At 31.2% G+C, this 12,586-nt stretch overlaps 2 protein-coding genes across 3 annotated transcripts in view; one reads left to right on the forward strand and one right to left on the reverse strand.

The window, feature by feature from the left end:
- LOC124529733 (guanylate cyclase 32E-like) overlaps positions 1-8,485 on the forward strand; it is a 218,043-nt gene extending 209,558 nt beyond the window's left edge. Inside the window, exons 18-22 of the mRNA XM_047103629.1 lie at positions 5,488-5,556; positions 5,847-6,006; positions 6,324-6,526; positions 6,944-7,001; positions 7,885-8,485. Of these exons, the coding sequence (XP_046959585.1) occupies positions 5,488-5,556; positions 5,847-6,006; positions 6,324-6,526; positions 6,944-7,001; positions 7,885-8,132 (738 nt within the window). The 3' untranslated portion in view covers positions 8,133-8,485. The remainder of the gene's footprint in view (positions 1-5,487; positions 5,557-5,846; positions 6,007-6,323; positions 6,527-6,943; positions 7,002-7,884) is intronic.
- Positions 8,486-10,729: 2,244 nt separating this feature from the next.
- Positions 10,730-12,304, reverse strand: LOC124529888 (oxidoreductase-like domain-containing protein 1). Of its 2 annotated transcripts, none has more exons than XM_047103825.1 (3): positions 12,027-12,304; positions 11,477-11,599; positions 10,730-11,018 (listed from the first exon to the last, which is right to left on the reverse strand). In XM_047103825.1, exons 1-3 carry the CDS (start codon positions 12,030-12,032, stop codon positions 10,815-10,817), a joined length of 333 nt encoding a protein of 110 aa, XP_046959781.1. In that variant the 5' UTR covers positions 12,033-12,304; the 3' UTR covers positions 10,730-10,814. The 2 variants fall into 2 exon arrangements, with proteins under 2 accessions (XP_046959781.1, XP_046959782.1); XM_047103826.1 differs by lacking the exon at positions 12,027-12,304 and adding an exon at positions 11,678-11,696.
- Positions 12,305-12,586: the final 282 nt, after the last annotated feature.

Genomic DNA, 12,586 nt, shown 5'->3' on the forward strand with positions numbered 1-12,586 from the left:
AAAAAAGAATTATCAAAATTGGTTAACGTGATTTTCAGTTATTCACCTATTTGTCGCGCATATACATAATGCAAATTTAAGACTTATGTCGTTTTCACATGGATACCATCATCGGAAAAAAAAATAAAAAAAATGGGACCCCACGGGAAGCACTACCTTTCAAACAAAAAAAAATTATCAAAATCGGTCCACCCAGTAAAAAGTTATGAGGTAAAAAAAAAAAAAAAAAAAAAAAAAAAAAAAAAAAAGAAATACAGACGAATTGATAACCTCCTCCTTTTGGAAGTCGGTTGAAAATGTAACTATGTATGATACTGAGTCCGCTATAGTTTTCGTTGAAAGTACTTACTTGGTATACAGCACATTTTTTTCAGAATTATTTTAATAGTATTTCAAAAGTTAAGGGGGGGGGGACGCTCTAATTTTAACTTTGTATTAGTATATATCGAGACTGGGGGGTTTGATCCACATGGTTTAAGGCAATTTTTGTTGTATTTAAAGATACCTTTTTAACAATACCCCACACGAAAGGTCGGACTGCTACTTAGCTATAAACCTACGAAATTCGAAAGAATACGTGGAAAGAATACGTGGTGGAAAATTACGGATTCGAAGTTGGACACGCACATCTAGACTTTCGAATAAAGATTCAGCACATGTTGATCCACCAACGGGTTTAAGCTCTAAAAACATTAGCCCAGCAGTGGGATACATAATTATAGTACTAAGGTGTAATAACCTAGAATCTTTCTATCCTGTATTGCCTAAGTTTGCCTAAAAGAGGGCTTGTTTTGACTGTATAAATAAGTCAAAGTGAAGTCGTCATATTCTCTATTTTATAATATTTCAAATCAGCATGAATATAAATAATAAATAAATATGCGACAACATCACATACATTACTCTGATCCCAATGTAACTAGCTAAAGCACTTGTGTTATGGAAAATCAGAAGTAACTCCGGTACCACAAACACCCAGACCCAAGACAACAAAGAAAACTAATGATAATCTACATTGACTCGGTCGGGAATCGAACCCGGGACCTCGGAGTGGCGTACCCATGAAAACCGGTGTACACACCACTCGACCATGGAGGTTGTCTTGTATTGAATATATCTTATGTAAGGCTTCATGTGCAGGCTCAACGACGTTTTCCTCAAATTCTTAGCAACCAATCAAATTTCGTTTTTAAATCACGTATGATTTCTATGTTATCATATTTTACGCGCACCCTATTATGTTCCGTTTATTTTCAATAGGATAAAATAAATGGCTTTTGGTGTATATTTTTTTCAAATGCAGTGTATGTTCGTTCAACGTATGCATATAAAGATACATGTATCCATTAATACTGTGGTAGCACTTTTCTTAAGGTCTCTGAGTGGAACCAGACCACTAACTTGCAATAAGTTGCCCGTGAAAGGTACGGTATATATTGGGAGCCGAGATGGCCCAGTGGTTAGAAAGCATGCATCTTAACCGATGATTGCGGATTCATACCCAGGCAAGCACCACTGAATATTCATGTGCTTAATTTGTGTTTATAAGTCGTCTCGTGCTCGGCGGTGAAGGAAAACAAGTAAGGAAACATGCATGTGTCTAATTTCATAGAAGATCTGCCACCAACCCTCATTGGAACAGCGTGCTGTAATATACTACACAAACTTTCTCCTCAAAGGAGCCTTAGCCCAGGAGTGGTTGGTTGGTGTAGTTGTTGTTGTTCTTGTTGTATTAGGTGTAAACTATTGATTCTGTCAATCAAATCAATATAGTATTATTGCTTGTGATTGAACCTGTTGCTTTCGATGAAGTTCGACGTTTTTCTCCACTGAACTATTGTAGCTCTACTCTTAAACCACAGTAGACCAACCAGATTACCCTTTCCATAGCTAAAAAACCTGTAATAAATACTTATTACAATGATATATCAAATTCTGTTATATGAAATCCAAAAGTGACGAAAGCGGTTGTTTCAATCAACATCAAAGTAACGTTATCCTGACGTCATGTTTATACTACGAGGATATTTCGCATTTCAGCGAAAATTTAATTCAAATATCAATATCATTATTATTACCTAGTATAAAACAAAGTCGCTTATCGCTGTCTGTCCCTATGTTTGCTTAGATATTTAAAATTACGCAAGTGATTTTGATGCGGTTGTTTTAAAAGATTAATTCACATAAATTATACATGCACAATATAGTATAGGAACACTGATAATTTCAGTTTTTAAAGTGACGTCCTAAATGAACACTTTTTTTGCGCTTACATTGCAAACGCTGGTTTAACCCTACGAGATAGATCAAAATAATGTACTCGTACTACAGTATTGTACAACTTAAAAAGGTCTTCAAAAAAGTCCGCGATGTTATATTTCTATCTCTAAGGGATAATCTCCAACAACCATTTATTATCCTTTACTTTTTACGATAAATAATGGCTTATTTTCGTAACGATTTAAAACAATTCAGCATTAATCCTTATCCATTTCAGTACTCTAATACATTGAGCATTTAATATCGATCAATTTGGCCCTTTACGGTATGCAATTTAAATGAATGTTTTCGAAGATATTACAGATTTAAAAGGCAGAATCATAGCGTTTTCTATTCTCTAATGACTGTAAAATTGAATAAAAGACATTCTGTAGTATATTTTGTATCAGTTTTGCACCCGTGTGCTCGTTAGAGGGTCGCTCGTTGATTATAAATATAAAATCTAAATTTGCACGACATATAACGCACATTGAATCGAAAAATATATTTGTCGTCGGAACACCCAGTTGGAACTAAGTTGTATTCGCTTTGTATTACATAACTGTAATATTAGAAATATAATTGTTATTAAAAATCCAATGTGAATTAAACAAAAAATAAGTTAACATTATATTGTACACATAATACTAATATGTACAATAAAAGAAGACGAATAGAAAGAGACCACCTGAAACATAACTCTTATTACTTAGGTACGTGACAACATAACTGAAAACCGTTTAAAAAAACTTCGCTTCAAGAATAAAATAAATCAATTAGTATTTATAATTACTGCAAAGCCTTTTAGGCTTATTAAAATATTTCATTAGACATTAATCTTACTTCAAGACTGTAATTCGATTCGAATCTAGCGATTTATTTAATATAAAATGATTAATCGAACTTAATTAAAAAACTTTGTACACATTTTATTTACTTGTAAAACATTTTTTTTAGAAGAACCAATTTATATCAATAGTAATCTTTTTAGAATTACGTTATTATAACTTCGAAGTTTGATGTCGCACATAGATCACCATCATCATCAAAAAATTGTGGATAACCCTAATAACTTATGAAATAAATATCATCATTACATAGTATAAAACAAAGCCACTTACCGCTCTCTCTTCCTATGTATACTTAGATCTTTAAAATTACACAACGGATTTTGATGTGGTTTTTTAACAGATAGAGTGATTCGAGAGGAAGGTTTTTGTATATAATACATGGATAATATAGCAAAAAAAACACTGATAATTTTAAGTGTTTCTAAAGTGATGTCGTGAATTAGGAAAATTCTGTAGAATCTCTAATCTCTTTAATCTATAACTCTGGTACTGCCATTAACGAAATCTTGTATTATTTTAAAGATTTAATTCCTGACTAATTGCTTTTTAATAAGCTCTCCTGTTGACTGTCTTTAAATTATCAGCCGCTATTCTTTGGCTCAAACCTAAAAATTTGAGTCTTGATTTGAGACTTTATTTAACTTGGACTTAGGTTTCTATATATTTCGAAACAGCAAACTTGCTTTCTACCTAATGGCATTTAAATTTTGAAATATACCTATAAATTAACTCAAAAATTAATAAGGAATATTTTAGAGTTTTTCACAAAAGTTAGAAGTCTTGTAGGTTGCAAGCGGCATTGTCCAGATGGACGCCGATACCAAAACGGGAAGAGGTCGTACATAGAAATCGAGGAGAAAATTATTATAAAATAATAAAAAAGCACGTGCTACTATGAAATAAAAAAATATACATACGACCTTTTGTGTCGTAACGATAAGTCTTTGGTTAAAACATTTCACTTAGGGATTGTACCTTCTGTTATAAGTTTTATACTTTTTGTGGGTCGGTTTTATGTTATAATAGAGTCAAATGACGATCGTAAAACGTTAAATAATTATTTTCTCATGTGAGATCTACATCCTACATATAGAATGAATGTATTGCAATAAAATCTATTTTCACCCTGCACTAGCCTAAGTAAGTAAGACTGTAGGATGATGACAAAGGTTACATCCTACAGTGTTAATATTTATATACAGTCCTATAGCAATATAACAGACACACTGAGTAATCTTATCAATCGGTCACAGCGGCACATCACAAGGGAGACCAGTTGGACTTTTACAGTACCTATAGACTTTTATAGTGAGTGAGTGAGCGATGGAACGGCAAATCTGACACGAACGAAAGAGTTCAGGAACAGTGCTAACATTTACCTGCTTACATTACAAACAGGATGTAACCTAGCATTTGATAGTAAAATCAATAACTCTCTGACAAAATGTCTGCACGGACTTGTCATTGCCTCCGACTTTTAATTTGACAGTGCAGAGTTTTTCAAACAATTTTCATAGCAGTATCGTTGCAAACCCCGTTGCGAACAGTTCTAACCAGAGATGGATAAAATTCATTGATCTTTCAGTAAAGAAACAATTAACAATAATTCACTGATCAACTATTTTATACCAAATAGCACGCAAACATACAAACAGACTTTCAACTTTCATAAATAGTTCCGACTTTTTCATGCAAAGCTTAGACTTTTCCAATACACTGACTTTTATCTGCGCTGCTAAGTTGCACAGACAAAAATCAATAGAAGTCTGTGCTAAGTCATATGGACCTACCATTATACATAAGTTAATATATTTTACTAGGTGATTGGGCTGAGTAAGCGCCAATCATCAGATTTTCTACCGCCAACAGCAAGGTATGCGGGCGACATACACAAGGGACATAATATCGTAGCATCCAAGGCTGATGGCGCATTGGTGTTAGGAATGGTTCATATTTTTGACAACGTCAATGTCTATGAGTGTGGGTAACCATAACTTACCATTAAGTGGTCCATTTGCCCATCCACCTACCTATCACATTCACATCACAAAAAAAATATACAAACCTATATTGTTATCCCATCTCTAATAAACAATGATAGCCCTTCGTGTCAATGGCGGTATAGTAATAAATCATTGAATGTTATAGTATAAACAATTGTAAAAATTATGTACTATATTATATGCTTACGAGCTTTACTTTGGAGAATATCGTAAGATATAATATTGTAAGATATTTCAAAATGCAAATGTTACCTAGTTTATTGTTATGGCAATATTTTTAAGGTTTATAACCGTTTCAAAGAGGTGCACTAATTTTGCTCACGTATACTCTGGTAATTGGCAGTTATTAATGTGTTTTTATTTATTTTTTTCAGATCGTAGAAATATTGAATGACTTGTACACGTGCTGTGACGCAATCATATCTTTTTATAACGTATATAAGGTAAGGATTTATTCATATGCTTCTGTTCGTATTAATAAAATTAAAATAAATATTAATTATAAAATAAATAAATATATTTCAAAATATTAAAAATAAATTAATGGGATATTTACAAACTACTAATAATATGATTTATCAATTATGTATTTATAGATAGAGGTAGTCATCAATTAGCTGCAGGCGATCCTTCCCCCTATAATTTTAATAATGGTTTATAATGATAATGACATACCAATAGTTTAGAAGATAAACAGCGTTAGTACAACAATAAAAGGCAATTCATTATTCAGGTGGAAACAATTGGTGACGCATATATGGTGGTAGGTGGACTCCCAGAGCGCTGTTCACGACACGCAGCTGAAGTGGCCTCTCTCGCGCTTCATGTCCTTGAAGCAGTACCCAAGATACGAACGAGGCATCTACCAGCGTCCAGACTACATATTAGGATAGGTATGCTACAATTCGTTTCACATATAATTTTTGTAACTGAAAGAGACACATATAAATGTTGGTCCCATATATAATACAATAAACGTGAAAGTAACTCGATGTGTAGACCTTTCACGGCCTAGCCATTGAACTGAATTTTATGAAATTTGTTACGAAGCTATCCCACGATTCTTAGGAAGGACATAAGCTCCTTTTTTGTGCCAAAACCTTAAACGCGAGCAAAGCTGTGAGCGACTGCTAGTTCTATATATTTTATTGAATAAGATTCTCTGAAACTATTTATCGTAATTTCCTATTAATTCCTTTAATTTTAACAGGTATTCATAGCGGCCAATGCGCAGCTGGTGTGGTAGGAATTAAGATGCCGAGGTATTGTCTATTCGGAGACACGGTAAATACAGCAGCTCGAATGGAGTCGACTGGAGAACCTCAGAGGATTCACATCAGCAATGAGACGTATAAACTGTTGAAGCAACACGGCGGGTATCAGTTTAAGGAACGAGGGATAATCAATATAAAGGTACGTAAGCTGATATAAAGTACAGGAGAAAAAGAGAAATTATCATTTTAAAAACAACTATCTCCCATATTATGGATAATATTTTCTCTAATAAATAATTAAGTTTGCCGAATAATTACGAGACAAATTTCATTCAATAAAATTCTATTTGACATAATTAGTATGAGTTTATTTTTTTTTTAAATTAAACTTTAATTCAGCATACAAACTTAGATTGGAAAGAAAATTATTTGCGAAATTGATGATGATCTTCTGCTTCTTGATTCATCTTTTTCAAAATATTAACATATATTTCACTTGACTCTTTAATATTTTTTAACAGAAAATATAATTTGAAAAAACATCAAATCTAATTCATGAAAGAAAAAATACTAGATTAATATGTCAAATTAATAGTTGAATCTTTATACTTCACAGGGAAAAGGCGATATGAAGACGTGGTGGTTAATTGGAGAAGAACACGAAAGACGAAGAAGTTCGCTATTCCGTGATCGTGAGTGAAACTTTGTTCTAAAAAATCAAGCGCTTTAGTTATTTATTGAAATAGACTAATTGAAATAAAGTCAATAAATTGACAATAGCAGGCTAATAAAATATATATTGGTACACTATTATTTAATGCCAAGAGTCTAATTAATTGGAGTAGTCACAAATTTAGTATGAATTATTATTAATGTTTACTCTATCTTGAGACAATCTGGAGTACATTGACCTTTAGCTATTATAGACTACACATAGCTAGTATAGATTACACATACTCAAACTCAAACTCAAATAACTTTATTCAATATAGAAGCATTACACTTTCTTATTGATGGTCAATTGAAACACTACCACCGGTTCGGAAAGAAAATACCCTGACCTGAGAAGAACCGGCGAAAGAAACTCAGCGGGTTTTTTTTTTTTTTGTTTGTCTTATGTATTATATAAATAAACAATTTAATATGAGATGAAATAGCCAGGCAATCGTTTTATTCCCAAGGTGTGCTATTGATCATAAACTCATTAATTGTATAATAACCTTTTGCACACAAGCGTTCCTTAATAATTTTTTTTAAATTTGGCAACAGAGGCATTTTGAACGCTTTCTGGGATCCTGTTGTAAAACCGTATACATTGCCCCACAAAGCAGTTACTGGCTCTACGCAGTCGAGTAAGAGGAGTAACAAGTTTGTGTTTGTTCCTTGTACCAATGTTATGAGTATCACATTTTCTCATTAAATCATTAATATTTTTTCGTACATACATAACATTAGAGAATATATATTGAGAAGCAACAGTCAATATCTTGATTTCTTTAAATTTATTCCTTAACGATTCTTTAGCTCCTAGGTTATAGATTGCAAATAGACACATAGACTACAGCAAAGTATTTGTTTCTCTTTTAGAATTTATAAACCGTTTCGGTGACGGAGATACGTTCGAAGACTCTCCGTGGAGCTTGGGTCGTTCCGCGCTCAACATCAGAGACCGGGCGCGGCTGTCGTGCGGCGGCTCACTGGGCCCGGGCTCGGCGCTGTCGTCGCCGGGCCCGCCCGCCTGCGCGTGCTTCGTGCCGCAGCGGGACCACCATTCCGCCCCCGTCGTATCCTTCTGTGAGGACTGACGCTAACCAATCGAAGCACTCCATCCCACGGACCACGGGTTGCTTCAATGGAATCAATAGAGAACTGAGTAGTATTAGGGTCTCGACGTGGAGCGGTTTATCTAAGTATTTTTTAGATAAGGGTTACAGGGTGTACGACTGTAAGGATTACGATTTTGAAGATCGCGTGAAAAGGGCCAGGGTTTTAGCAGCCATGAAGCGACTATATTGTCTAGACTACGATTACAATAATTTGGTCTGATGCCGAGTCTGGTGAATTTGTATCGTGTTCTGGCAACACCAATATTCAAATTTAATATTCATCGATGTTTTGTCGTTTTTAATTAAGATGTTTAAATATGAGTAATATCTAATAAATCGGTTACATTTAATCGATAACATAATCATAACATTTGTCGATTTAATTAAATTGGCCTAATTGTAATTTTTCGTCCTAATAAAGTAATTATATACAGGATTAAATATATGCTTGAATGTTAAAACTATACAAAGTTCCATATAATATGTTGTGGACCGAAATATTATTAATAATGTTGCATGAATGTTCTAGTATATAGGTAATTATTGTATTGAATAATATAATAAGAAAAACATTAACGTATGAGAACTGAATTTTTGACTGTATGGCAAATTATACATAAGGACTTGATGTTTAGACTTAGTTAATTATTAAATTCTACGTGTTAAATCTTAAAATGCTCAGCTTTCGTAGATACAAATTTGCAGAAATAGTTGCATTACAAACAGCTTTATACGATACATAATAAGATGTGCTAACACATTCAAAGATTTTGATCCATCGGAAGCATTTGGAAGGTTATCATTATGAAATTATACTACACTAACAATTCTATATTTACACTACTTACACTAATTAATTATCCTTTCAGAGTCCTTTTCCATATATTCTAGAGATAGCCTTCGGGTATACTGATTACTGTTAGTCTGTTAATGACAAATATACTTATCAAAGAACACATAACTTATCAAAAACAATGAGATTCAGGCATAGACAATTTTACTATTTTTACTAATTGTGACATTCCCAATTAATATAGGCAACAATGCTAAATTATATAATTGATTAGATATAAATTATTAAGTAATGTATCACGAAGAGGAAAGACTACTTTAGTTTTAAAATTTAGATAATAGAAAGCTTTTTACTTATATGTAGGTGTATGGCCATACCTAATATTATAAGATCTAGTGACGTGAAAACATAAGTGAGCTAGATCGAAATAAGTCATTGAACGCCAATTGGAAGAGTGAGTACAGACTAACAACAGAACCCGCTTAATGTTGAGACTTTAAACCTAAGGCTATGTACTTATTATTAGAAATAAAGAAACGACCTAATCGTTTGTTAGGCCACGAACGGCTAACATAAAAATTCCTACGTCAAAAATTTGAAGCGTTGGAAAAAAGCGCTATTATTATTTCTTTTTCCAATTATACATTAGTGGCTAAGATCTAATGATATAAGTCCAGTCCAATTATTATGAATGTAATATAACTTTTCGTGGGTCGTTAATTTTATTATATGTATGTGAGTTTAATTGTATTTTATTGATATTGTATACTCTGTATTTGGAATCATGAAAATGAGAATACAGTGATAACGACTGAGTTTTTTGCCGGTTCTTTGTGATTTAATGTACTTTTCGAACCGGTGGTAGTTTTAATTTTAATTAATTTAAGTTTAAAAGTACTTTGATATTGTTTAAACTTATTATTTTGTCAATGATCATGGGTTTCGACTATTCGTATTGTGAATGACCCACGATAAAACTACTCAAAAAAACTTTTTTATAGTATTTGTATTACAAAAGTTATTTACAATGTCTAGTCTAAATTTTAATCTAGTCAATATAAATTAAGTTATTTATAGAGAAATGCATACTTAATAAATTTATGTTAATATGTATTTTCTGTAAATTCGATGTTTACATAATTTTTAAGTAAGTGGTGTTGATGTTTTTCGTTAAATATACACTTTTTTAATAAAATTTAATAAAAAGTAACTTTGCACTTTCATTAAAATTCACAAAAAATATGTAATTACCTCTAAATGTACCTTAATAGTATCCAAATCGAATTTTCTCAAAATTTAACGGCATACTACCCATTGGAGTACATTTTGAAAATTTTGTGTTTACTGTTTTCTAAAAAACCAATTAACACTAAGAAAATTTTGATCTACCAAATTATGTAGATTAATGCACTCTTAACATTACAATAATACTACATAATAAGTATGATGTTAAAACAGAAATCTAATTGTATTGGTTAGTAGGACTTTGAGCAAGGCTCTGGTTTGGTGCCAACCATTCATATCTCTCCCTTCTGGTTTGAATGGTTAATCGATTAGTGTAATTATGACCACTCATAGTATTTAACTCAAAATCCTTTTAATGGTCTATGGAAAAACCAAATGTATAATACTATAAAAATATGACTTATTTCATAAATGATAAATTATACAAAATGAAAATATATTATTTTATATAAAAATAAAAACAAATCATAACTTTCTTTAGTTATTATATTAAAAAAACATAAATTACTATTTACAATGATTTATATAACAATAACATTTTAATAAATTATCGAAACTTATTAATTTTTATAACTTTAACTATGTTTCAACAACATTCTAATACATAACAATACAAGGAAAACTTAAGACTTTTTTAATCCTCGTATTCTTAACTCTAGTTCTAAATAAGCTCTCATTGAGGGATCATCAACTTGTTTCATTATTTTTTCTGTGATCTCCGGACCAGCAGTCTCAAATTTTGTAGCGAGTGCTTCTGCCCACACAATGAATACACAATTGGCACAGCCAGATCTACAGCATGCTGTTGGAGGCTCATCAAGTGACGCCTGAAATAAAGTTAGAATAAAAAAAAAAATAATTAAAAGCAATGGCTTATTGGATAGATAAAATGATCTGAACCCTCAGTAAATGATGTAGTTCCCAAAGTTAAGTAGTTGACCAATTTCAACCATGGCTATATATAATACTGCCCCAGAATTCTAATTAAATAGTATAGCAATATGGAACCTCATTTTTTTCTGAAGCAGTTTTTCGCTGCTATTTGCATGATCAAATGTGAGTAAGCACTACTGAGTTTAGATACTATGTATTTACAGCTAAAGTCATGTATAATTTGTGCAAGGACAATTTGGTTACACCTACTCACTGGAGAAAATGTTAGTATTATAAGCATCACAGTACAATGGTATTTTACAGGCTACTACTGGCAGATTGAAGTATATACAAAATTACACTTACTAATAGGAATATAATACAAAAAATATGTCATAATTGTTCATCTTACACTTTTTTTAATCCTTTCGATTTCTCTTTCCTTCTCTTCATCTGCTGCATTTACATTATCACAGTAGAAACTTTTTTGGAGATAACCAAACATTTGTGGTTTTAAAGGTAGCAATCTTAATTTCTAAAAAAAAAACTTATTTATTGATATTGCTTGTATATTAGAACAAGAACAAGATCATGTTCATCTGTTACTCCATACCATCAATATATGAATAACAAGAGATTATAACTTTTTTAATAAGCCCGATTTTTTAGCAAAGGTATATCTGAATAAGTAATAAAATAGGAAAATTGAATAGATGATGCAAATATGTACAATATACATAGAGTAAATATAAATTGCTCAATTTAACTACAACCAGTACAAAAAGAAATGTACTAAAAGCTACCAATGAAATCATTACCTACTGCATTATAAAATTATATGTGAAAATATAATAGGAACGATTTTACATTTAGAACTTAAAATAATACAAGCAGATCTTACTAATAACGCAAGTAATAACGTCTCTCAAAATTTATAATTTGCCTTTAGTAATAATACTTACAAGCATAACTTAGCATTATTAATACTTTATAAAAATTATTATTTTATATAATGTTTTGCTTTCATTAAATTCTATTTATAATGTCAGTATGTTTGACTTTGATCTATAAGACATTATTTTCATTACATAAACGTACACTAAAATTTTTATTTATGTTAACAATTAGAAAAGTAACAATAACAAATACATTTTTCCTATTTTAAGATCTTTTTTTAATTTTGTGAGGTTATTGTTTACTATACTTCAGTTGTCAAAAAGACATCATATTTATGTCACTGTTTAGTGATAACTTTAAAAAAATAATTACATTATTTTATTTTATTGTAACTAGTTTTAGTGTATATTTGTTTATATTTAAGTATTTAATGTCCGTCCATAAAACTTAAAAAATCATTTATAGATATTAAATAAATCAAAAAACAAAATTAATGAAGTAATTTATTGTTATAGACATAATTAATACAAATGAAATGAATCAATGTTATCAATGCATGATTTTATTTAGTTATAAGTCTTTGCTAAAAATATTTTAAACTGTTATATCATTACTGTTATTTATT

The sequence above is a fragment of the Vanessa cardui genome, chromosome 5 (genome assembly GCF_905220365.1).
Source record: "Vanessa cardui chromosome 5, ilVanCard2.1, whole genome shotgun sequence".
In the NCBI taxonomy this organism is placed as follows: domain Eukaryota; kingdom Metazoa; phylum Arthropoda; class Insecta; order Lepidoptera; family Nymphalidae; genus Vanessa; species Vanessa cardui.